Source organism: Mobula birostris, chromosome 9 (assembly GCF_030028105.1).
Source record: "Mobula birostris isolate sMobBir1 chromosome 9, sMobBir1.hap1, whole genome shotgun sequence".
NCBI classification, from domain to species: Eukaryota; Metazoa; Chordata; class Chondrichthyes; order Myliobatiformes; family Myliobatidae; genus Mobula; species Mobula birostris.
Genome location: NC_092378.1, coordinates 125,249,286 through 125,273,990, shown reverse-complemented (window position 1 = coordinate 125,273,990; position 24,705 = coordinate 125,249,286). Strand labels below are relative to the sequence as shown.

Sequence of the window (24,705 nt, the reverse complement as noted above, 5' to 3'; positions counted from 1 at the left end):
CTATGGAGCCCATATACCTTTCCCTAACCGAGCTTCATCTACCACCTGCCAGCTCGTACTCCTTTCCCTCCACCCCATCTTCTTTATCCCGGCTTCTTCCCACTTCCTTTCCAGTCATGATGAAGCATCTTGGCCTGAGATGTTGACTGTTTATTTCTGCCTGGCCTGTGGAGTTCCTCTGGCACTGTGAGAGACTCTAGGTTTCCAGCAGTTGTAGAAATCTCTTGTGTCTAGATGTACACTTCACATGCTTTTGTTTGGAGGTTCACTATGACTAGAAAATGAGTGAATTAAAACCCCATGGACAACACTTCACGGGTAATTAGACTTTATTCAAATTCAAATATTCAAATAGAATTTGCTGCTTGAATTCTTATCTTGCCTATTATAATCTCAATGGCCACTATTTTAGGTATACCTGCTTGGTCATGCAAATATCTAATCAGCCAAACATGCGACAACAACTCAATGGTTAAAAGCATGCAGACATGGTCAAGAGGTTCAGTTGATGTTCATACCAAACATCAGAATGAGGAAGAGATGTAATCCAAGTGACTTTGACCATGTAATGATTGTTGATGTCAGACAGGGTGCTTTAAACATCTCAGAAACTACTGGTCCCCTGGGATTTTCATACACAGCAGTCTCTAGAGTTTACAGATAATGGTGCAAAGAACAAACACATCCAACAAGAGGCAGTTCTGAGGGCAAAAATGCCTTGTTAATGAGAGAGGGCAGAGGAGAATGGCCAGACTGGTTCAAGCTGACAGAAAGGCAACAGTAACTCAAATAACAGTTACAACAGTGGTGTGCAGAAGAGCATCTCTGAATGCACAACAAATCTTGAAGTGGTTGGGCTACAGCAGCAGAAGATCAGGAACCTACACTCAGTGGAGGTACCTAATAAAGTGACCACTGAGTATAAATGTGCAGTATATAGTCCTGACGAAGGGTCTCAGCCTGAAACGTCGACTGCACCTCTTCCTACAGATGCTGCCTGGCCTGCTGTGTTCACCAGCAACTTTGATGTGTGTTGCCTGAGTACATAGCACTTATTTGAATTACATTTCTAACCATGTCACTGTCACTACATTGGAAGAAAATGAATCAGAGACTCAGAAATCCAGAGCAAGAGGAGTATAACATCTGGAGGAGTAATATAACACAAAATTAGGCCCTCCGATCCAACTGGTCCATGCTGACCATAGCATCCTCCCTGATGCACCCAGTTGCCTGTGTTCAGCCCATAACTCTCTAAGCCCCTCCCCCTATTTATCTAACCAAATGCCCCTTAAATGTTGCAATTGTACCCACATTGACCACATTCTCTGGCAGCCCATTCAAGGTATTCATTACCTTCTGTGCAAAGTAGTTACCTCTCAGGTCTCTCCTAAATCTCTCCCCTCTTTTCTTGTTGCTCTGCCCTTTAGTTTAGGACTCCCCAGCCGTGGGGAAAAGACGATCATGCACATTATTTATACCCCTTCTGATTCTGTAAATTCTTGTGAGGTCATCCCTCATTATCCTCAACTCAAGGAAATAAAGATCCAGTGTGGCCGAACGCTCCCTACAGCTCAGGCCCTCTAATCCAGGTAGCATCCTCGTAAATCTCTCTTCTGCACTCTCTCCAGCATGACAATGCCTTTCTTATAATATGGTGATCAAAACTATACAGTACTCCAAGTACAGTCTCATAACATCTCACTGAACTGCAATACAATTTTCCTACTCCTGAACTTGGTGCCCTGTCTGAAGGTCAAAATGCTAAGCATCTTCTTTACCACCCAGTCAATTGTGTGGCTACTTTAAGCAAACAGTGCACTTGTACTCTCAGATCCCTGCGTTCCACAACACTCATCAGTGCCTGCCATTCACTGTATAGGTCCCACCCTGGTTTCAGTGTCCAAAATGCAACACCTCACAGTTATCTAAGTTGAAATCCATTTGTCATTCCACAGCCCATCTCGCTAAATGACCAAGACCTCTTTGCAATTCATTGTAGCTTACTTCACTATCAACAAGACCGCCAATTTAGTATCAGCAAACTTGCTAATCATCCCACGTACATTCACATCCAAATCACCAAATAGTGAATACCAGACCCTGGAGCACGCCACTAGTCACAGGCTTCAAGTTGGAGAATTGACCAGCAAACATTATCTTCTGCCTCCCAGCATGGAACCAATTCAGAATTCACTCTGCTAGCTCCCCAGTATCCTAAGCAATCAGATCAGGCTGCCATGCAGGACCTTGTCAAAGGCCTTACTAGTCTACATAGAAAGCATCCACTGCCTTATCCTCACCTATTCTCTTAGTTACTTCTTCAAAAAAAATCCAAAACAGTTCATCAGACATCATTTGCCATGCTCAAAACCATGCTAACTATTCCTGATCAGGCCACAACTATCCAATCAATAGCTGATCTTGTCCCTTAGAATTTCTTCCAGTAACTTTCCTATGATTGAACTCAGGCTCACCAGCTTGTAGTTCCACACCCAGTTCTTGGTACACTTCATGAACAGTGGAACTCTCCAATCTTCTGAAACTTTATACAGGTCGACCATCTTGAATCTGGCAATCAGTAATCCAGTTCCACAGCTGGTTCGTTTTCTACAGCCTAATTTCAAATTTCCTGCATTGCCGCGCCAACACTGATTTGGTGGCACCATTTGCAGTATCAGCTGCTGGCATGGTCTTTAAAAGCAACAAGTGATTCCTGTAATATTCTCCATTTATTTTTATAATCTTTGCTTATCTAGCCCCAGTCATGTCTTCATTGAATAAAGGAAGTATTTCTCATGACATAAAGCATAAACACTACACGTTACCTATAAAAGGTAAGGTGGTATTTCTGAAAAAACTTGTCAGTGGTGCGTCTGAAAAGCATATGCGACTTGTGTAATATTGACTCTTCCACAGTTTATGATATAAAGAAACGAAGAAAATGGTTTCAGTTCTTTACTGACAGCGAATCAGAAAAAAAACTAATGTGTACAACTAGATAACGTTCTCATAAAGTGGTTTAAACTCCGCATCAGTGAAGGTGTAGAACTAACAGGACAGATGGTGAAGGAAAAAGCGAAATTATGAATTAGGACTTGATTATGCGTGCAATTACGGTGAAGGGTGGCTTCAGCACTTCAAGCAGTGACAAGGCATAAAATTTTGTGCAGTGTGTGTTGAAACACAGTCAGCAGACAAGGGAGCAGCAGCAGTTTGTTGATGACTTCGCCAAGTTAGTTTCTGATGAAAATTTAAGTCACGAGCAGGCCAGCAATGTGGAAGAATCGCCTTATATTGGCGTTGTACTCCAAGTCGAACACTAACTAGAGGATGCAGAATCACCAACAGGTTACAAAGCATCAAAAGATTGCGTCACTGTGTTGGGCTTCTCCAACGCTGCAGGAAGCCACAGGTGGAAGTTGTTAGTCACTGGCAAAAGTTTATGTCCCAGAGCTTTGAAAGGTATGAAGCAGTTTCCAGTAATTTACCATGCCAACAAAAAAAGATGGATTATAACTGACACTACATTGGAATTGTATCTGCCATTTCTCTGCCCATTTCTGCAACTGATCTATATCCAGCTATATACTTTGACAATCTTCTACACTATCCACAATGTTACTAATCTTCATATTGTCTGCAAACTTACTCACCCACCCATCCATGTTTTCATCCAATATCATAAACAGCAGAGGTGCCAGTACAAGTCCCTGTGGAACACCAGTACTCATGGACCTTCAGCCAAAGTAAATCCCATTGACCATTGCCCTGTCTTCTACCAGCAAGCCAATTCTGAATCCAAACAGCCATGCATCTCCTTTAGGGAGATCAGAGAATTTCGATTATGAGATATTAAGGGAATTTTGACAGTAAGTGGGATTTATATTTTGCTTTACAAGAAAAATCAACTAAAATACTATAAATTTCTAGTTTTTTTAAAAACTTGTAAATTATTTTAACCATCTCTGTAAAAACACTAGAAATCAGAATAAAGTTTAATATCATTGGCAAATATCACAAAATTTGTTGTTTTGCGGCAACTCTATATTGCAATATACAATAAAAAACTAAGTTAGAATAAGAAATAAGAAAATTATAAATTAGAATATAAAAATAAATTAACTAAGTAGTGCAAAGAAAAAAATGAACAGAACAAACCAGAATGAAGAACAGTGACAGTAAATGTTTTCTTCTACATTAAAAGAGTTCAGGATAAATTCTGTTCCTTGTGTAAAAGGAACAAATTACAAGTTCCTAAGTCACATATTACAAAGACTGAAGAGTTGATCAAAACACATCTTAAATAGAAACATCAATTTAGCCTGAAATTATTCCATAATTCAAAGCCAATGGCAGGGATGTCATCAGTTATATGAAACGCCTGAGGCACAGGAGACTGCAGATGCTAAAATCTGGAGTAAAAAAAACAACCTTCTGGGGGAACCTAAGAAAAGGATAATCAGCATTTCAGATGCTAATTGAGAGTTCATCCAACAGTTCATTTATTGCTACACATAAAATGCACCTGTTAAAAAGATGGATATGCAATTAACACTTCTCATAACAGTAACAAATTATTTGAAAGTGAAATGAAATATATATGTAACATTGTGGTTAAGAACACGTTTTATTGTATTTCTACTGCTATGCTGTGAGGTATTTTATTTTAGCAGTTTTTCTGCAAACGCAGTGTGTTTTGTTAAGCTTCACAGACTAGTGTTTTGGTTTCGGCTGAGATAAGGAGTGTTTGCTTAGCTTAGCCTAGGAATGTTGTATCAGCCATTTGGGCAAACACGAGGAAATCTGCAGATGCTGGAATTTCAAGCAACACACATAAAAGTTGCTGGTGAACGCAGCAGGCCAGGCAGCATCTAATGGAAGAGGTACACTGCAACTTTTATGTGTGTCAGCCAGTTGGGTTTGTCTGGTGCCAGTGGGATGCCATGGAACATTCGAGAGTGCTGGACAGGATTAGATTTTTGAATGACAGTAGTCTGGTTTTGAGTCTTTTGTTGGGAAGTGCTGGAAGGCAAAGATGGTGCAGAGCAAAGCACAAGGGAAGATGCTCGCAGAATGCCACTTGAAGGAAAGACCCCATGTAGGAAGTGCTTTGTGCAGATGAATGGTTCCAAGGAGAAAATGCCAATACTGAGTTAGCCAGTTCATTTGAAATGGTTTTCCAGCAAAGTTTGAATTGTGGCTGGTGCCCCTCACACAGAGGGCGTGAGAGTACTCATGCACTGAGTGATCAAAGTGAAGCACCAACTACTCCAGAAATGAGCTCCAGTGGTTATGTGCACATTTAGACTGGTTTAACTGTAGTGGGCCCTTTCTCCATTGTGTTTGTTAAAGTTGAAATACTGGTAAATATACTCCCATTTTAATTTGATGCTGGTGTAAGACCTGTTATTTCCTAGTGAATGATAACTGCTTGGGGCAGCATTTACACAACAATCACCATAATTTCCATTCCCTCATCAGAACATTCCAACTTTCCTGTTTGGTTGAACTGAATCATACCAATTCTAGACGTGTTCTGCTTATTGAAGGAGGCCTTCTGTTACCCAGGCGATGCTTAGTCTCATTTCTCACTGTCACCCAGGTGATGCTCAGTCTCATTTCTCACTGTTACCCAGGCGATGTTTAGTCTCATGGCCGTTAGCCAGAGTTAGCTAATGAACCTGGTTTATTACGAGCCACTGTGAGGTGGTCACATATACACTTATGAATATGTAATGCTTATATCAACGTCAAACACTTCTCATTCACAGACAAATTTGTATAAAAGTAGTAAATGTTCTGCTTATCACAATTTTAGGCTTTGCCAAGAAAAGGGTAGGGGTTGGTGACGGCATCTTACTTGGGGCCCCCTTGGTCTGAGTGAAGAATGGAAGAGGCCAGTCAGAGCAACATCAAGTGATACGGCATCCTTCCATTCTGGAGATAAAGGGCATAGCTCATTCCTTTGGAACTTGCTGCATCTGAGACCTTAAGTGGTGCAACCTCAGTTCCCAAGGCACCATATGGAGTATTATTGTTGCCAACTAGACGAAGTATAGGGAAAGAATTTATCTTTCCTCAACCTATTTAACCCAAAACGGGCATTTCTTATTAGTGCTGCATACATTTAGCACCATTTTTCATCTTTTGACTAAGGTAACTATAGTAGGGGTTCCCAACCTTGCTTAATGTTACTGGCTCACAACATTAAGAACAAAAGATTGGGAACCCCCTGCTCTATTGTGATCTCAACATTACCTCAGCCTGTAATTGCTTTCATTCAAATTATTTTTACTTGTCAAGATAACCTTCAATGACTATTTCTTACATCAGTTCATCCAAGAGTTGAACAACATTTAGAAATGAACTTACTTTATCAAGTTCAAAGAATTCAATACGTTCTTCTTGGCTGCAGCTTCTACCAATTGGACTGATGTTCAGCATTCCATTACGGAATTCAATAAAGGTGCCTCTGTGAAAGAAAGGTAGTTTTATATACAGCCGCTAATCTCCATTAATGTTTAGACAGTGGTAAATTTAAGCTGCTTTGAATAGAAAAATAAATGACATTGACTAATATCCTATCGGATTCTTTAGCACTGAGTTTTGAACATGATCTGCTCAGGAAATACATCCTCAAATATAATTTTGCTATCTTTGGGGATGTATTTTAGTTTTAATTGTCTAGAGCTATTCAATCAAATGGCATGAATTCAAAGAAATCAAATTCAGATCAAGTAATTAAAGATACAAACTCATAGTTGTTCAGTCATTTAGTCGAGTCCGACTTTTCGTGACCTTGTGGACCATAGGGTTTTCATGGCAAGATACAGAGGTAGATTGCCAGGCCTTTGTTCTGCGCAGACACTGCTGCTGCCCAGGCTGGGACCCGGCTGGGTGTGAGTTTAAGACCATCTGCCTTGAAGTCCAGTGCCGATGCCACAACACCATCAGCCGGCCCTAATACTCATAAGCAATGTTTAAATTCAGGATATATTTTACAAGAATGTGATTCAGGTTTTGCAAGTAAAGCATCCAAATCTCAAAGGCAGGAATTACAAACAATTACTCCTATCACATGCTATCCAACACAAGAATAGACAAACTTCCAGATAAGTGGATGGTCATTTGAAACTGAGGTATATATGAATTCTCATTTGAAATTCTCTATCCTTGAGGGCTGAGAGGCCAGATCATTGGAGGAAGATATTTTGGAAAGATTGCGAACAGAAAGTTATGTGTAACTGCCACACAAGAGGTGTTGAGGCCTGGGCTAATCTGCCATGATCACTTTGAAAGGCTGGGCAAGCAGCCTTCTCCTGCTAAGTTTCCTTGTGCGCAATATGATGGAGGCGTACAAAGTTCAGATTTTGGAGCAGTGGAGCAGGTGTGACTTGTACTAAAAATGAGTGGTCTAATTGTAAAAATTCTTTCTGTTTTACCTTTTTCTTGGCAACTTAATCTTGGCCATATAATTCAAAGAATAGTTGATTAAGTTCTGAAGTATTTCCTCACCAATATGGTTCTGGATGTTCTTAAACAGAGAGATAAAAGAAATTACCCATTAAAACAATCTGCCTGCAAGTTCGTTTCATATCATGTAGAATAACGATGGCAGTCAGAAGTCTAAAATCCATTATGAACTATGCAAACAGCCATAACAGTCAACTGGAGGTTGCCACATTCATTGGTTTAAAGTTCTCAAAATGCTAACATAATTTAAGCAGGAAGATTGATAATGACTTTAAAAACAAAAGGGAGTTTATCTCTCCCACTAATCGTTCTTGGGCCATCCTTAATGATGACGTGGCCCAGCAAATGAGTGCTTTTGGCAAGGCCTCCTCCCATTAGCTGTTTAACAGTCAGGCACCATTCACGACGGTATTTTGTAGGTCAGCAGAGGTTCAATCTGATCCACTGCTGGTCAGGATATTTCTTTCTGTCTACTGCACGCTATTTAGCAGCTTCATTAGGGTGGTACCTTATTTTTCGGTATGCTGTTGGTCTCAGCATACTCTTCCCCACTCCTCCCCTGAACAGAATAAATCCGCTAACTTGGCAACTGATGAAGTAGGGGTATTTGCTTACAGATTTTGCTGGTGTACCTTTTTTCTTGCAAATTCGTTACACCATATAGATACTAGACTTTATGGTCCAGTCTACTTTGAGCCTATCTGGTTTTGTACAATTGTGTCATACTATACCATGGAGAATGTACTACAGGTTTTATGTGGCAATAATTTTTACCAACCCTGCAAAGGAAAGTTATATTTACCACAGGTTGGTTAATGAAAATGAGGTAAAGTAGGCTTAGCTATCATGTTGGCAGAACCAGTTTACAAGTAAAGTTCTTTAGGATTTGGCCAGCCTAGATTACACACAAACAGGAGGCCTTGCCAAAAGCACTCATTTGCTACAGATTGTCATTCAAGTGCTTGCTTAAACTTTCCAGTTATGTGGTAGCATAACAGGTACATCAAGCTGCTAGCTCATTACTCACTTTAATGGGGCTTGAGTTAGACTAGATTGAGAATACATGCTGCTGATGAGACCAAAATATTTATTTCACCTTTTAACTCATTCAAGTGATGATCACCTTTGGTTAAAAACTTACCTGTACAGCCAGAAGTTTGCCAGCTTTATATGCAACTAACCCATTTTCAGCAAACACGTAATCAGCTTTTGAAAGAACTGGAAGAAAATGGCAGACATTAAAATCCAGAATAATCAGAAGGCTCATGTTCTTTAGGATATACTGCAACTTTTCTTATGTACAGTCCATTAATCTGGTTTACTTATTTATTGCTTCACATCTGACTGACAAATCAAAGCCATTAGATAGTCGATAATACTGCAGTACAACTCCCATAATCTGCTATCTGACCATTGGATAGGGGTGAGGGATTGGTCATGATTCCCAATGTCCAGCTTGCTGTGGTCTAGGTTCTAATAATCACTTGCCTCTCTTCCTGTGCTAATTTTAAAGTTACCCGTTTCTCGGAAGTATAACAAGTATATACAGTATAACAAGTAAAATGTTAATTAAAACGCAATAGGCTGGAGAATTTGCAAACATGCCAGACATCCAGAAATTTAATCTATCTTAAAACAAACATTAAATTGTGTCGGTGCATGAATCATTTTGTTATATATAGAGATATCCTCCAACAAGGCTGACAGGTCTGAACTACACTTGCTCCATTTCACACAATGCAGCCCTCACTCTCCTATCACAAAACAATGCAGAACTCCCCTGTTCTCATCTTCCAACACCTCAGCCTCCACATTTGATATACGTACCATGCATCCTCTCTATTTTCTAGCTTCAATGTGAAACATTTTGCCCTCCTGACCCCTTCTCTGCATTCCTAAGGGACTACAATGCAATGTCCACTCCTCTCCTCCTGGAACTTTCCCAGGCAATTTCAGAAGAAACTTCTTATTCCTCTTCTCTTCCAGGGACCTAAACACTCAATTCCAGCTGAAGCAGTCATTCAGCTGTACCTCTCTAGTTTAGTACACTCTATTCTCCGTTACACTGGAGAAATCAAATGCTAATTCGTGACCGCTTTGCAAAATGAGGGTGTCTATCATTTTAATTATCTATCCCACTCTAACTTCTTCAGTTGTTCCAATGGAGCTTATAGCACGTCAAGAAACAGCATTTTATCTTCTAACTTGGCATATTTCAAAGGGTTTAAACTATTTCAAACAACCAGTCTTTCCAGTTTGTGTCAGAACTAGTTATGATGAAATATCAAACAACAGGAATTCTGCAGATGCTGGAAATTCAAGCAACACACATCAAAGTTGCTGGTGAACGCAGCAGGTCAGGCAGCATCTGCCTGGGTAGCCTCCAACCTGATGGTATGAACATCGACTTCTCTAACTTCCGCTAAGTCCCCACCTCCCCCTCGTACCCCATCTGTTACTTATTTTTATGCACACATTCTTTCTCTCACTCTCCTTTTTCTCCCTCTGTCCCTCTGAATATACCTCTTGCCCATCCTCTGGGTCCACTGCCCCCCCCCCCGTCTTTCTTCCCGGACCTCCTGTTCCATGATCCTCTCGTATCCCCTTTTGCCTATCACCTGTCCAGCTCTTGGCTCTATCCCCCCCCCTCCTGTCTTCTCCTATCATTTTGGATCTCCCCCTCCCCCTCCAACTTTCAAATCCCTTACTCACTCTTCCTTCAGTTAGTCCTGACGAAGGGTCTTGGCCTGAAACGTCGACTGCACCTCTTCCTACAGATGCTGCCTGGCCTGCTGCGTTCACCAGCAACTTTGATGTGTGTTGCTATGATGAAATATCAGCACCTTGAAACTTTAACTCTGATTCTTTCCATGGGTGCTCCCTAATATGCTGGGCAATTTCAGTGTATTTTTTTTTTGATTCAGATTTTCAGGATTTGAAAAGTTTTAGTGTATTTTACAATTCAGGCATTGCTTTAATCCCCCTTCCTTTCAACTCCTGCTCTCACTTTTTGTGTTAACGGTTAGTGCAATGCTATTACATTTCAGGGTGCTCAGAGTTCAGAGTTCAATTCCGGTGCCTTTCTGTAAGGAGTCTCGGTATATCCTCCCCATGGAATGCATGGATTTTCTCCGAGTGCTCTGGTTTCCTCCCACAATCCAAAGATGTACCGGGTAGGTTAATTAGTCATTGTAAATTGTCCGCTGATTACGCAAGGGTTAACTGGAGTTGTGGGTTGCTGAGGCAGCATGGCTCAAAGGACCAGAAGGGCCTACGCAGCACTGTATCGCTATAAACATCTTAGACTGACCATCTGGTTAACAAAACTTCACCGCACTAAGCCCGCACCATCACCAAGAGAGCTAGGGTGCCTAAGACTTTTGCACAGTACTGTATTTGTCAACGTGGAGTGGAGAGCAAGTTTGTAAATTTAGCAGGAGCAGAGGATGTTGGGAATGGTGAGGGTGGAGTGTCGCGGGTGGGGTGTGGGACAGGCGGCAGAGGAGTGCCAGGGGTGGGTGCAAACACACCCAGCCCTGAGACACCAGGCAAGGTTGTTTGATTCCAATCAATTGGGTTATTGATCATTACAGAATATCTTCCCAGTGCTTCCCACTCCCTCCCCTCTCTCTGCCCCCAATCTACTCTGTCCATATTAGAGACCATATCAGAATCAGATTTGTCACTCAAATATGTCATAAAATTTGAATTTTTTTGTGTCAGCAGTACTGTGCAATACATAAAATTACATTACCGTGCAAAAGTCTTTGGCAATATATATACCACATACCCATGAATTTTGCACGGTACTATAACCGTTAGCATTATGACACCAAAAACAAATATGCAAAACCATTAACGATCAAATTTACTGTCAGGTTTAGCATGTTTAACTTTAGATTACAATAGTGACACATCAATGACAATAAATTTATTCTGTTATTAATGAGAAAGAGTTGAAAAGATAAAGCAACAAAGGCAAGACATTGAAGAACTGTTAATATATTGACCCTTATTAGTATTGGAGGGAATTGATAGGAACGTGGGGAGAATAATTTGGGATTAGTGTAGGATTAGTATATTAAGAAGTATTTGATAAATTCCACAAAGACACAGCTTTCAAACAAGCCCTTTGGCCCACAGAGTCCATGCTGACCAAACACCCAATTTGCACTAATTCCATTTTATTCTCCTGAAATTCGCATTCAACCGTCCCCAATCCTACCACTCACCTGAGATAACGGGAGCAATTTACAATGGCCAATTAACAAACAGCATGTTTGTGGGAAGGAACAAGGGCACACCTGGAGGAAATCCACATAGACATGCAAACCCTAAACAGGCAGCACCCCAAGGTTAGCATTAAATCCAGGTCTCTGGAATTGTGAGGCAACAGCTCGACAAACTGCACCACTCTGATCGGCACATCAGACCACATTACTCACTTACGTAATACAAGGCCTCTGTGGAAGGTGTACCGTTTCACTTTAGGCATTAAGGTCGTCTTTTAGGGCTACCTAAAGACAATCTAAATTTGTAAATGCACATTTGTTTATGCAAGTGTTCATTAAAAATGTTTACATTTTCACTACTAGCTGATCTGGTAAAACAGGTAACTGAATATGACAACAGTAGTATAAGCAGGAGGTCACAAAATCAGAAGTACAGCACAGAAACAGGCTTTTCGGCCCATCTAGTCCATTCTGAAACCATTTAAACTGCCTCCTCCCATCGACTTGTGCAGGTACCATAGCCCTCTGTACCTCTACCATCTATGTACCTGTCCAAACATCTCTTAAACATTGAAATTGAGCGCACATGCACCACTTGTGCTGGCAGCTTGTTCCACACTCGCATGACGCTCTGAGTGAAGAAGTTTCCCCCTCGTGTTCCCTTTTCACCTTTCAACCTTAACCCATGACCTCTGGTTGTAGTTCCACACAACCTCAGTGGAAAAAGCCTGATCGTATTTACCTTATCTATATCCCTTACAATTTTGTATACTGCCATCAAATCCCCTCTCAATCTTCTACATTTTAAGGAATACAGTTATAACCTATTCAATCTTTCCTTGGGTCCTCCAGACCCGGCAACATCCTTGTGAAATTTTCTCTGTACTTAAACGGGGCTGCTCGATTAAAAGGCAAACTACTGAATAAATAGATATGACTGAAGTTTTGATGATGGGTTGTCTCCTCGTATTACTCGTTAGCTGCATGATCTCTAATGCAAGGCTATGTGGGAAGGAAGGGTTAGACTGATTTTGGAACATGTTGAATATCGGCACTGCAACGTGGGCAGAAGGGCCAGTACTGTGCCTCACTGTTCTATCCTCTACTATGATGTGGGAGATGCCACGTCCTTACTACTTGATTGGTTTCCCTCTCCGCGTATAATATACGTTGGTTCAAACATCCCTGAGCTGCGAAATCTCTTTTAAGTCAAATTCTGGACACGTTTCACGTACTTATAACTTGCTATTGTTCAGCAAATGTCTTTATTCTACGAAGCAACTCGAACAAACTAGAGTCAGGCGACAATGTCCAAAACTCGGCTGCCAGGATATGTTATAGGTCGCAGTCAACTGTGTAAAGTGAATGACTCACCCTCCTCTCCGAGTTGCTCTTTAATCTTTTCGACATCAGAACCGCTCACAACTCCAACTTTCACTTTTTTTCTTAAACGCTGCATAAATTCATCCATTGGCTGACTGATTTTCTAGGGGGAAATATATGAATGAAATCGGTGGATGATGCACGTTGATATACCCTTTTTTTTTAAAAGAGCTGAATCGTCAGGCGGGTAATCAAAACCAAAGTTTCCGATAAATAGACATATTTATCCAAGTTACTTTTAAAAGGCAGGCACTTTAGACCCGGAGGCACCTGCTCCGCTCCCTTGTTACAATGAACCGAGCCTCCGCCACCAACCATCCGGTCCCTGACGCTAAAAGCTGCGCTCTCTCTGTCGCGCCGACCCCTACCTGCCGGGCTTCGGTGAGAGTTCCGTCCACATCAAACAGGCACAGAATATCTCCAGTCTGCCCGCTCCCCGATTCTGCCATGTTGACCCACCTTCACTATCTGCGAATCCGTACCGCGTCCGCTTTGGCGTCGCAGCGCGCAGGCGCATTTGGCTTCGGACGCGCTGTATCCTGGGAGAAAGGCGCGTTGGGTCGGACTGTCCTCAAGCTGAGATGCAGGTTCGTCCGCCATTAGACTACAATTCCCAGAATCCAGGGCGCTGAGATGACAACAGAGAGTTCGCGAATCAAAGTTCTGGATTCTAGTACGCAGACGCACGATCTGACTGCCGGGAGATGTCATTGAACCGTAGGGTGGTCGGCGTGAGGCGATGTTACTTTAGCGGCGGCGGCGGGCTGCTGAGGGGTGGCAGGGGGTCAGCATTATAAAGGAACTCCCTTTAAGTAATGGTAATCATTACATTGCATCCATTTGTGTGATTTGCAATCAGCACAACTGCTCATAAGGTATCGGTGGCAGATGGCTGTTGGAGGCGCGGTGACCCGGTTGCCCCTGGGCGGCATTTACAGAATTCTTTTCCCGAGCAGGGTGAGTGTTCGCCTATTGGCATCCCACCATAGTTCTTGGTGTACGTGATCTGGGGCTGAGTTGTTTCATTCAGACTAAGCGACAGCCCGGATCTTGGAGCTCTGTTACTTACCTTATGCGGATATTATCAATTACCAAGGTATTATCAGTAGGTCAAAGGTATAATTTCCAGCATCTGCAGAATTCCTGTTGTTTAAGTTGGGTAAAGCATCGTTTTCATTTATAGAACATAGAATAGTACAGCACATTACAGGCCCTTCGGCCCACAATGTTGTGCCGACCCTTAAACCCTGCCTCCCATATAACCCCCCACCTTAAATTCCTCCATATACCTGTCTAGTAGTCTCTTAAACTTCACTAGTGTATCTGCCTCCACCACTGACTCAGGCAGTGCATTCCACGCACCAACCACTCATTGAGTAAAAAATCTTTCTCTAATATCCCCCTTGAACTTCCCACCCCTTACCTTAAAGCCATGTCCTCTTGTATTGAGCAGTGGTGCCCTGGGGAAGAGGCACTGGCTGTCCACTCTATCTATTCCTCTTATTATCTCGTACACCTCTATCATGTCTCCTCTCATCCTCCTTCTCTCCAAAGAGTAAAGCCCTCGCTCCCTTAATCTCTGATCATAATCCATACTCTCTAAACCAGGCAGCATCCTGGTAAATCTCCTCTGTACCCTTTCCAATGCTTCCACATCCTTCCTATAGTGAGGCAACCAGAACTGGACACAGTACTCCAAGTGTGGTCTAACCAGAGTTTTATAGAGCTGCATCATTACATCGCGACTCTGAAACTCTATGCCCCGACTTATGAAAGCTAACACCCCATAAGCTTTCTTAACTACCCTATCTACCTGTGAGGCAACTTTCAGGGATCTGTGGACATGTACCCCCAGATCCCTCTGTTCCTCCACACTACCAAGTACAGATTTCCCCCGCCTCCGAAGGTAGAGTGTTCCTATGAAACGGTTCGTAAGCTGAAATGTCGTAAGGCGAAGAAGCAATTACTATTTATCTATATGGGAAAATTTTGTGAGCGTTCACAGACCCAAAAATAACCTACCAAATCATGCCAAATAACACATAAAACCTAAAATAACAGTAACATACAGTAAAAGCAGGAATGATATGATAAATACACAGCCTATATAAAGTAGAAATACTTCTCTACAAGGATTGCCTGCACAGATCTCCGTAGCGAAAATCTCACGCAAGTGCTCTCGGCAGAAAATCTCACGCAAGCGCTGTTGGCATAAACGCGCTCTCCAGTAACCTTTAAACTATAAAGCTGCCAAATCTACCCAAATAACACATAAAAATACACAGCCTATATAAGGTAGAAATAATGTATGTACAGTGTAGTGTCACTTACCGGAATTGGGAAAACAGCACCGAGCACACTGATGATGGTGTGTTGGACTGAGTCGTCGCAGGCTGGGTGGTGCAGTGGCTCCCACTCTCCGGGCCACCAACCCGATACATTGCCGTGAAGAATGCAGCAGTAGCTGGGAGGCACGCAGCACATCGTTAAGAAAAAAAGCTGAAATAAACATGCTAATTAATTAGGTGCCGCCGACACGTAACTGTTGCCCAGATCAGAGGCGATGCAATCGGAAATCGGCATTGATCTGGGCGGACAGTTACGTGTCGGCAGCACCTAATTAATTAGCATGTTTATTTTGGCTTTTTTCTTAAAGATGTGCTGTATGCCTTCTGGCTACCGCTGAGTTCGCGAATCGGTACAGTATCTGTCCGGGGCCGGGTGGTGGGACATGGGGGTGTCATCTCATCGCCGATCAGGGCAGGCAGCCCATCTTCTCCTATGACTGCCTGCCTCGATGTCGAAGGCCGAGGTTCGTCGTCTGCTGTGGCTGATGTGGAAGGCTTGCTTGACTGCTGAGCCTCGCGCATTTTTCTATCATACAATTGTTTGTAAGCACTCAAACCATCCTGCAAATATCCCGTAAACCTACGTACCCTTTCAAGATTAAAGTCGTACTTTATCATTGCCGCTAAAATCTCACGCAGTTGCTTCACATTCATTTTGCTACTGCATTCGGTTTCGATTGTTATCCTTTTCTCTTCCAATTGCATCAGCTCTTCATCTATCAGTTCTTGGTCATGGGATGCCAAAACCTCTTCAACATCATCTTCGTCAACTTCCACAAGCCAAACTCACTTTGTCCTTGCTTCGTTCACCACGATCGAAATGCTTAATTATGTCTAGTTTTATGCTAAGTGTAACACCCTTACTCTTTCAGGCTTTTCCGACATCTTAGAACTCATCTTGCTAACGGCTGCTCAATGCAACATGTTTCAGCAATGCCGTTCCGAATCCGGGGCAGAGCGGCTGCTTGGGGCGCGCACTGATTTTCTTCGTAACAGTGAAAACACCCTCTGAAAGCGAAAACAGGGTACTAATGTAGGTCTTTCGTAACAGTGAGGTTTCGTAAAGCGAACGTTTGAAAAGCGGGGGACACCTGTATCCTGCCATTTGCTTTGTACTCTGCCTTGGAGTTTGTCCTTCCAAAGTGTACCACCTCACACTTCTCTGGGTTGAACTCCATCTGCCACTTCTCAGCCCACTTCTGCATCCTACCAATGTCTCTGCAATCTTCGACAATCGTCTACACTATCTACACCACCACCAACCTTTGTGTCGTCTGCAAACTTGCCAACCCACCCTTCTACCCCCACATCCAGGTCGTTAATAAAAATCACGAAAAGTAGAGGACCCAGAACAGATTCTTGTGGGACACCACTAGTCACAATCCTCCAATCTGAATGTACTCCCTCCACCACGACCCTCTGCCTTCTGCAGGCAAGCCAATCCTGAATCCACCTGGCCAAACTTCCCTGGATCCCATGCCTTCTGACTTTCTGAATAAGCCTACCGTGTGGAACCTTGTCAAATGCCTTACTAAAATCCATATAGATCACATCCACTGCACTACCCTCATCTATATGCCTGGTCACCTCCTCAAAGAACTCTATCAGACTTGCTAGACACGATCTGCCCTTCACAAAGCCATGCTGACTGTCCCCGATCAGACCATGATTCTCTGAATGCCCATAGATCCTATCTCTAAGAATCTTTCCCAACAGCTTTCCCACCACAGACGTAAGGCTCACTGGTCTATAATTACCCGGACTATCCCTACTACCTTTTTTGAACAAGGGGGCAACATTCGCCTCCTTCCAGTCCTCCAGTACCATTCCCGTGGACAACGAGGACATAAAGATCCTAGCCAGAGGCTCAGCAATCTCTTACCTCGCCTCATGGAGCAGCCTGGGGAATATTCTGTCAGGCCCCGGGGACTTATCCATCCTAATGTATTTTAACAACTCCAACACCTCCTCTCCCTTAATACCAACATGCTCTAGAACATCAACCTCACTCATATTGTCCTCACCATCATCAAGTTCCCCCTCATTGGTGAATACCAAAGAGAAGTATTCATTGAGGACCTCGCTCACTTCCACAGCCTCCAGGCACATCTTCCCACCTTTGTCTCTAATCGGTCCTACCTTCACTCCTGTCATCCTTTTTTTCTTCACATAATTGAAGAATGCCTTGGGGTTTTCCTTTACCCTACTCGCCAAGGCCTTCTCATGCCCCCTTCTTGCTCTTCTCAGCCCCTTCTTAAGCTCCTTTATTGCTTCCCTATATTCCTCAATAGACCCATCTGATCCTTGCTTCCTAAACCTCACGTATGCTGCCTTCTTCCACCTGACTAGATTTTCCACCTCACTTGTCACCCATGGTTCCTTCACCCTACCATTCTTTATCTTCCTCACCGGGACAAATTTATCCCTTACATCCTGCAAGAGATCTCTAAACATCGACCACATGTCCATAGTACATTTCCCTGCAAAAACAGCATCCCAATTCACACCCGCAAGTTCTAGCCTTATAGCCTCATAATTTGCCTTTCCCCAATTAAAAATTTTCCTGTCCTCTCTGATTCTATCCTTTTCCATGATAATGCTAAATTTGAAAGGAAGAAATGCATTATAATGCTACCTACTTTGAATGTCCGATGAGAAAAGATGGTTCATGTAATTCAGCACAAAAAAGATGTAAATAATCAGTACATCCAGAGGAAGAGAAGTTCCGAAACCCAATTCTTTCATGTATTCTGAAATATGAAATGGTGATAATTTTATTAGCAAGCCATTGAGAATAACTGATTAAATGAGGCATAATTCAATGCAATAATGGAGGGTTGGTTGTCAATTATGATTTGGAATGAAAGATTGTAAAACAGAACTATCTAGCATAGAGCAGTCTTTGAATAGGAAATGGTTCTGTTATGTTTTAGGTGTGTTTTAATAAGGGGGAAAATAAGTTTTTTTTGGGGGAAGAAAGCTGGAATTCCCTGGATGATGAAAAACATTGAGAGAAAAATGAATTATGAAGGTAAGGATGACAGATGTCAATTTGATGCCAGGTGACAATTAGACTAAGTGGAGAAGGTAAGAGAGTAAGAGTGGTACAAAATGGATAAGGGGATTAAGGACAGGGAAAATCATACAGAAAAGTAAAGGGCAAAATGGCAATACAAATATATCTTTGCACTTATCTACACCAAAGACGAACAGGAGGAGGTGTTTGAGTTGATGGAGTAGCTCAAAATTGGTATGGTATGATCAAAATCCTGGTGTGTGTGTGTGTGTGTATACAAAAATCAAGATAGGTGGATTGATGCTGAAAGTGATTAAAATGCTTATGCACTTTGCAGATAAGAGATGCAGTGTATGAAGGTAAAGAAGTTTTTTTAAGTCACTTTATAAAACTGCTTTATTTAAATCCAGTTCCTGTGACGGTAGTATCGGAAGGATGTGAAGATGACACCGAGCATGCAGGAAAGCCTTGTAGAATAGTCCCGGGGATGAGGGACTTAAGTTATACTAATAAACTGAAGAATCTGGGATTTACTTTCCTTGGGAGAAGATGGGTAGTGATTTTCTATACATGTTCAATATTGTTAAGGGTCCGGATAACATGGGTATTGAGAAACTATTTTGATTAGCAGAACAGCGAGGTATAGGATTAAAATGATCGGCATGGTTGACATGAAGAAAAGCATTATTTTTGGCAAGTAATCTTAATTTCTATTCTATTCCTTGAAAAAGCATCAGAAGCAGTTTCAACCATGACTTCTAAAATAAAATTGGAGGGATTCTTGAGGATGCATAAATTGCAGTTGTAAAGTGAAAAAGAAGTCTAAGGATCAACAAGGTGGCTCTTGCTGACACCTCAATGGGCTAAACAGCATCCTACTGTGCGATAACAGTTTTATTATTTTTGGTTTAAAGTTCGCTTAATTATATAAAATGTTTTATTAGGTTTATATCTAGATACAATTTATTGAAACTACAATTCTTTGATATTGCTCAAATAGCAGTTTACAAATTATTTTTATTTTGTTTAGGTGACAGTTTTTAAGAACATGTCCAACTTTTATCAAAGAATGCATCAATCAAGAGCTTTGTTGGCTGTGTGTGCTTCAGGTCCCCCAAAATATGCAGTTGTTTTCAATCATTTCAAGCTTTGTGTCACAATACATCGTCAACAGCTGGCAAAGTTGAACTTTGGTTCAAGCAAAGGGCAGAATACTGCAGGAGGACTGATTCAGTGTCGGGCTCTGTCTGTCGGTGGCCTAGAGTACCGGACTCAACCAAAGAATACAATTTCAGATAATGAACATTTCACAGTGGTATACAAGTTTCAAGGAATACGATTCTTGAGAACTATTTCTAGGTTAAAAATACTTCAGACTGGCATAACTATGGCTCTTCTACCTACAGTTTATTACTTTTACACCCTGGATCTGGTTCAGTATTCTCTGGTTAGTTATATCACTGTGTTATCGGGTTTAGCCTTAGTTATGCTTTATTCTATGAGTTACTATCTTAGACGTTTCATAGGGATGTTGTATTTGAATGATTCAGGAACCACACTGATGGTTTCACATCTGACTTTTTGGGGAAGAAGGAATAATTTTTATGTCCCAGTTGAAGATGTCATGCCTCTTGCAGATACAGGCGATTCAACAAATGAAACTATTCTGCAGTTTAGAAGGTACAATAGCACTGAAGTTTTGTACCTCACAATTAGATTTGGTCAGGTAGCTGATAAACAAAAATTCTTGCACGTATTTGGTGGGGTTAACTGAATAAAGAAAATTCTAGACGTGAGATTCTGCAGATGCTAGAAATCCAGAGCAACACGCAACGCACAACACACACGGAACTCAGTAGGCCAGGCAGTTTCTGTGGAGAGGAAGAAAGACTCACCATTTCGGGTTGAGGGTCTCGGCCTGAAACATCGACTCTTTATTCCTCTCTATAGATGCTGCCTGGCCTGCTGATAGAGAATTCTAGGTTTGCTCCCTATGTAATGATTTGTATATTTGATACATTTCGATGCTTTAGTAAAGTCAACTGTGGAGACATGGTCTTATGTTTTACTTTTGACTTGCAATCACAAAATTCTTGGTGTTTTAAAGAAAAGATTGAACACAGATTCAAAGAAATACTTCACTGTTTACACAACTAGGGGGGTCAGGCATGAGAAGATAACAACCTCTTGGAACTACACTGGCAATCAACATATGGGTGATAACTCCAATCTTTCTTGATCTATATTCCTTAATTCCACTCAAATCCAAAAGACTATATGTAATTTCAATAATATAGTTATTGAAAAATATTAGCATCAGAACAAGAAAGTACTGTTTTGGATGATTTGCTGAATTAGGAAGCAGAGGTACTTAAAAATTCTACTGTTACTATTTCTTGCGAAGTGAACATATGCTATTTTGGCATAATGTAAGCTAAGTTGTATTTTATCTGACTGTGATTTGAGCTTACCTGTGTTCATGGGAGCAACTTAGTTTTCTAAACTATCGACCTTCCAAGCCACTTCATCGCATGATCAACAAAACTTGGTATCAAACAATGTTGGGTGATAATAAATTGGATTTCCTTAAACTTGGTCAGTAGTATAGGTATTAAAGACCACTATAAATTAGGAGAGAGAAGAGGGAAGGAGATCTGGCAAAATAATTCTATATTTCAGTGTGGAGACATTGAGTGATAATGATGTAGGGATTATAATGAGGGAAATGCAAGAGGCGGAAAGGGAGGAACACTGAGATCTTCAAAGATTATAGAGGCGGAGAAAGGCATGGGCATGGACAAATTTCAAGTCTGGTAAGAATATTAAGTTCAACATGTCAGACTGGGAGTCACTGTGATTCAACATCTGCGTGTGTAATGAACAAATGTCTGTGGGTACAAGTTAGAATATTTGCAGGAGAGTTTGGATTAGCTCACATTTACAGAACATGGAAGATGGGAGACTAGGCAGGTAAATATTGGAATCATGAAAGCTAGAGTCAACAAAGCCATTTGAGATGGCTTCTACAGCGGGTCACTCAGATAGAATTGATACCTGCAGTATTGGTGTTAGAAGCTCATAGAAAGGCTAATTGTAGATCATAGTTGTGAAGGATGTAGTTTAGGGTCATATGTTGGCAGATGGGAGAAATGGAGTTGGTGGCTTTGGAATGGTTTTCAAATACCACTGCTGCATAGCCATTCTTACTGTCTAGGAATGATTACAGAAACAATGGAAGTATAGGTTTCGATCTTGTATAATCTTAGATTCTGGAATGGTCCCAGAGATTGGAAAATAGCAACACAATCCCTGCTGTTTAGGAAAAGAGGGGAGGGGCATGATAATAGTAGTCTTGATATCAGAGGTAAATGGTATTTGGAAAACGCGAGTAGGCAATATCTCTGTTGTACGAGAATTAGTGGATCTGTAAAACACAGATTGAGTTTATTTGAGATGTAAGGTGTAATCAATATAAGGATTTTTGCCTGGCCCTTGATTATTTAGATAAAGGAATTGTTGCAAATCTCAAAAAGCTGATGATACAAAGTTATGTGGAAAATTAAGGTATTTTGGCTATGCAAAAGGACAGGAAGGGTACACATTCTGCATTTGGGAAAGGATGACAGCAGATGAAGTATTGTGTTTGTAGGAAGAGTGGAGTAGAATATTTATTTTTTAATAAGGTGGGTGTTTAATAAATATTAGTATTCAGAAATATTTGCATGTTTGCAAATGAATCACAAAGTTAACATGGAGAAAGTGCATGTTGAAAATTAACAATGCTAAAATTATACCTTATTAAAACTAGGTATTGACTGGAATGTGTCAGTGAAAAATGGCAACATGGAGACAAATCAGCACTGTCATGATGGCAGGAATTAACCACACATACACACAAATCACTTTTACAGGCAAGTATCCTGTGGCTGCTTGTTGACGTTGGGCACTCAGTATGTAGACACGTGGACTCTTACCCCAAATGGTTTTGATAACGTGTGTTTTCTTTCTTGACTAATTTGCACAATAAATTCAGCTAACATCTGAATAGGCTAACATCTAGAGTTGTTAAATCAGACTGAGGGTTTGTGAACAAACTGAAGCATTTCTGATACTTATTGAATCCTTCCTGGTCCTATCATCTTGAACAGACACTTTTGTAGATGAATCAAAATCTGCTAATTTTAGCTGCAGAGTCCTAAATCTATAATGAGAAGCCTTGAGTGCCTTTCTGAATTTGCACAGAAACAACTAATAGCAGTATTCAACAATCTTCATGTCCCACCTTTGGTGGACTCGTGACCCATAAAAACTGTATTACCCAACGATTAATACTCAACCGTCAGACTATCAAAGTACTTATTCAATGCAACTTATAGTTTATCATGATGTGACCTTAAAAGTGTAACTATCATTTCTAAACAAAAGTTGCACCTAATACACATTGTGAATACACTGTTGGTTGACACAAGAAACTCATTCTATTTTTCACCACCCTTACTTTAATGAACCTCTGCATGAAGATACACAGCAGCAATAAATGTACTCTATTAATTTAATTAAAACAAGTACAATCATAGATTGTCTTTTTCAATAATATATAACATTTGAAGAATTTTAAGTTTTATTTGAAGATATAAATGCAATGATGAATAAATCTGTATCACAAATTCCACATGTGGTTAACTGACTAGGATTAAGACATATCTCACTCAAGCAACTAGGCTTTAAGGTTTTTCGACAGCAAGTACATGGAATTTGCAGTTAAATAGAAATTATTTTTACATAATCCACCATAAATTCACAAGTTAGCATGTGTTACATTTTAGAACATATCACAATTACTTATGGTTCATTATGAATACTATTGACATCTTTGATGTGATACAAAATATCAATAAAAATTACAAAAACATTAATGGGCTTAAGTATGAAACTGATGTTACATTGATGATTTACTGTTCAATTCACGCAATTACAACCAAGACATCTGATAATGGAGAATCAACACTTTGAAACATTAGCTGCATTTTCACGCAAATGGAAGAGAATGGTAAATGTTACACAAATTACACTTATTCAGAGGTCAAACTATTAATTGTTAAAGATTTTTAAAACACTGGTGGAAATGGTAGACAGAAATGCTGAATAAGTAGTAATATAATTTGTAAGAATGCTCATTAGCAATCCACTGAATTGTGGGTTAAAGACCCTTCTGTGCAGTCTGTTGCTTCACTTATGAGCACCCAGAACATCACTGAAAACATTAAGGAAGAGATGGACGTGATGTGGCCTGAACACTAAAGCAGGGCGGAAACGAATAGACTTTTCTCCACAGCCACCGAGTACAATACCTAATGGAAGAAGAATCAATGGTTAAGTATATAGAATAACAATTATTTATCAAGTGTTTATTTGTTTAGAATTGCCTATTTACATAAGCAAAGTGCCATTTTGTGGTATTTTTGTTTTTCTGTTCTGATCTACTGAGGGTGCTAATACTCACTAGGCACCCAGCGTTGGTGGTTATACTGTTTTCACCGATCCTGGCTGTGCATTCTATATCAGAGTTACAATGTGGCTGATCCAGCTTGGAGCTGGAAAGATTGCTTTACATTTTCAGTTTACATTAGGACAACTTTACATATTATCATCTACCCTGAGACTTTATTTATATTGAGGTACTTTTACAGTTTTAATATGATTATATTTTTGTCTCATTTGCATAGAACAGCACTGAACAGACCCTTCAGGCCATAATGTTGAGCTAAACTTGCAACCTACTCCATGACCAATCTAACACTTCCCTCCCATGTAGCCCTCATTTTTCTTTCATCCATGTGCCTATCTTAAGAGTTTCTTAAATGTCTCTTATGTATCTGCCTCTACCTCCACTCCTGCCTGTGCATTCCACACACCCACCACTCTCTCTGTGTAAAAAAAACTACCACGAACATTCCCCCCCCCCCCATACTTTCCTCCAATTACTTTAAAATTATGTGCATTAGCTACTTCCACCCTGGCAAAAAGGCACTGGCTGTCCAATCTCAACTTATACACCTCATGATCTTTTACACCTTTTTCAGGTCACCTCTCATCTTCCTTTGTTCCAAAGAGAAAAACCCCAGCTCAGCTCACTCAAACCTTCCTTATAAGAAATGCTCTTTAATCCAGGCAGCATGCTGGTAAATCTCCTCTGTACCATCTCTAAAACTTCCACATCCTTCCTACAATGAGCTGACTGGAACTGAAT

The 24,705-nt window shown here is 40.9% G+C and overlaps 3 protein-coding genes across 5 annotated transcripts in view; 1 reads left to right on the top strand and 2 right to left on the bottom strand.

The window, feature by feature from the left end:
- pmm2 (phosphomannomutase 2) overlaps positions 1 to 13,612 on the bottom strand; it is a 37,462-nt gene extending 23,850 nt beyond the window's left edge. For both annotated transcript variants that reach the window (XM_072268750.1, XM_072268749.1), the window contains exons 1-5: positions 13,460 to 13,612; positions 13,083 to 13,194; positions 8,618 to 8,694; positions 7,446 to 7,537; positions 6,376 to 6,475 (exon numbers count right to left, since the gene is read on the bottom strand). In XM_072268750.1, the coding sequence (XP_072124851.1) occupies positions 6,376 to 6,475; positions 7,446 to 7,537; positions 8,618 to 8,694; positions 13,083 to 13,194; positions 13,460 to 13,540 (462 nt within the window). In that variant the 5' untranslated portion in view covers positions 13,541 to 13,612. The remainder of the gene's footprint in view (positions 1 to 6,375; positions 6,476 to 7,445; positions 7,538 to 8,617; positions 8,695 to 13,082; positions 13,195 to 13,459) is intronic.
- A 191-nt stretch (positions 13,613 to 13,803) lies between these two features.
- tmem186 (transmembrane protein 186) lies at positions 13,804 to 23,319 on the top strand. Of its 2 annotated transcripts, XM_072268748.1 has the most exons (3): positions 13,975 to 14,048; positions 16,312 to 16,472; positions 19,486 to 23,319. In XM_072268748.1, exon 3 carries the CDS (start codon positions 19,504 to 19,506, stop codon positions 20,227 to 20,229), a length of 726 nt encoding a protein of 241 aa, XP_072124849.1. In that variant the 5' UTR covers positions 13,975 to 14,048; positions 16,312 to 16,472; positions 19,486 to 19,503; the 3' UTR covers positions 20,230 to 23,319. The 2 variants fall into 2 exon arrangements, with proteins under 2 accessions (XP_072124848.1, XP_072124849.1); XM_072268747.1 differs by lacking the exon at positions 16,312 to 16,472 and having other exon boundaries at positions 13,804 to 14,048.
- abat (4-aminobutyrate aminotransferase) overlaps positions 22,932 to 24,705 on the bottom strand; it is a 193,663-nt gene continuing 191,889 nt past the window's right edge. The window contains exon 16 of the mRNA XM_072268745.1: positions 22,932 to 23,806. Coding sequence (XP_072124846.1) covers positions 23,685 to 23,806 — 122 coding nt within the window. The 3' untranslated portion in view covers positions 22,932 to 23,684. The remainder of the gene's footprint in view (positions 23,807 to 24,705) is intronic.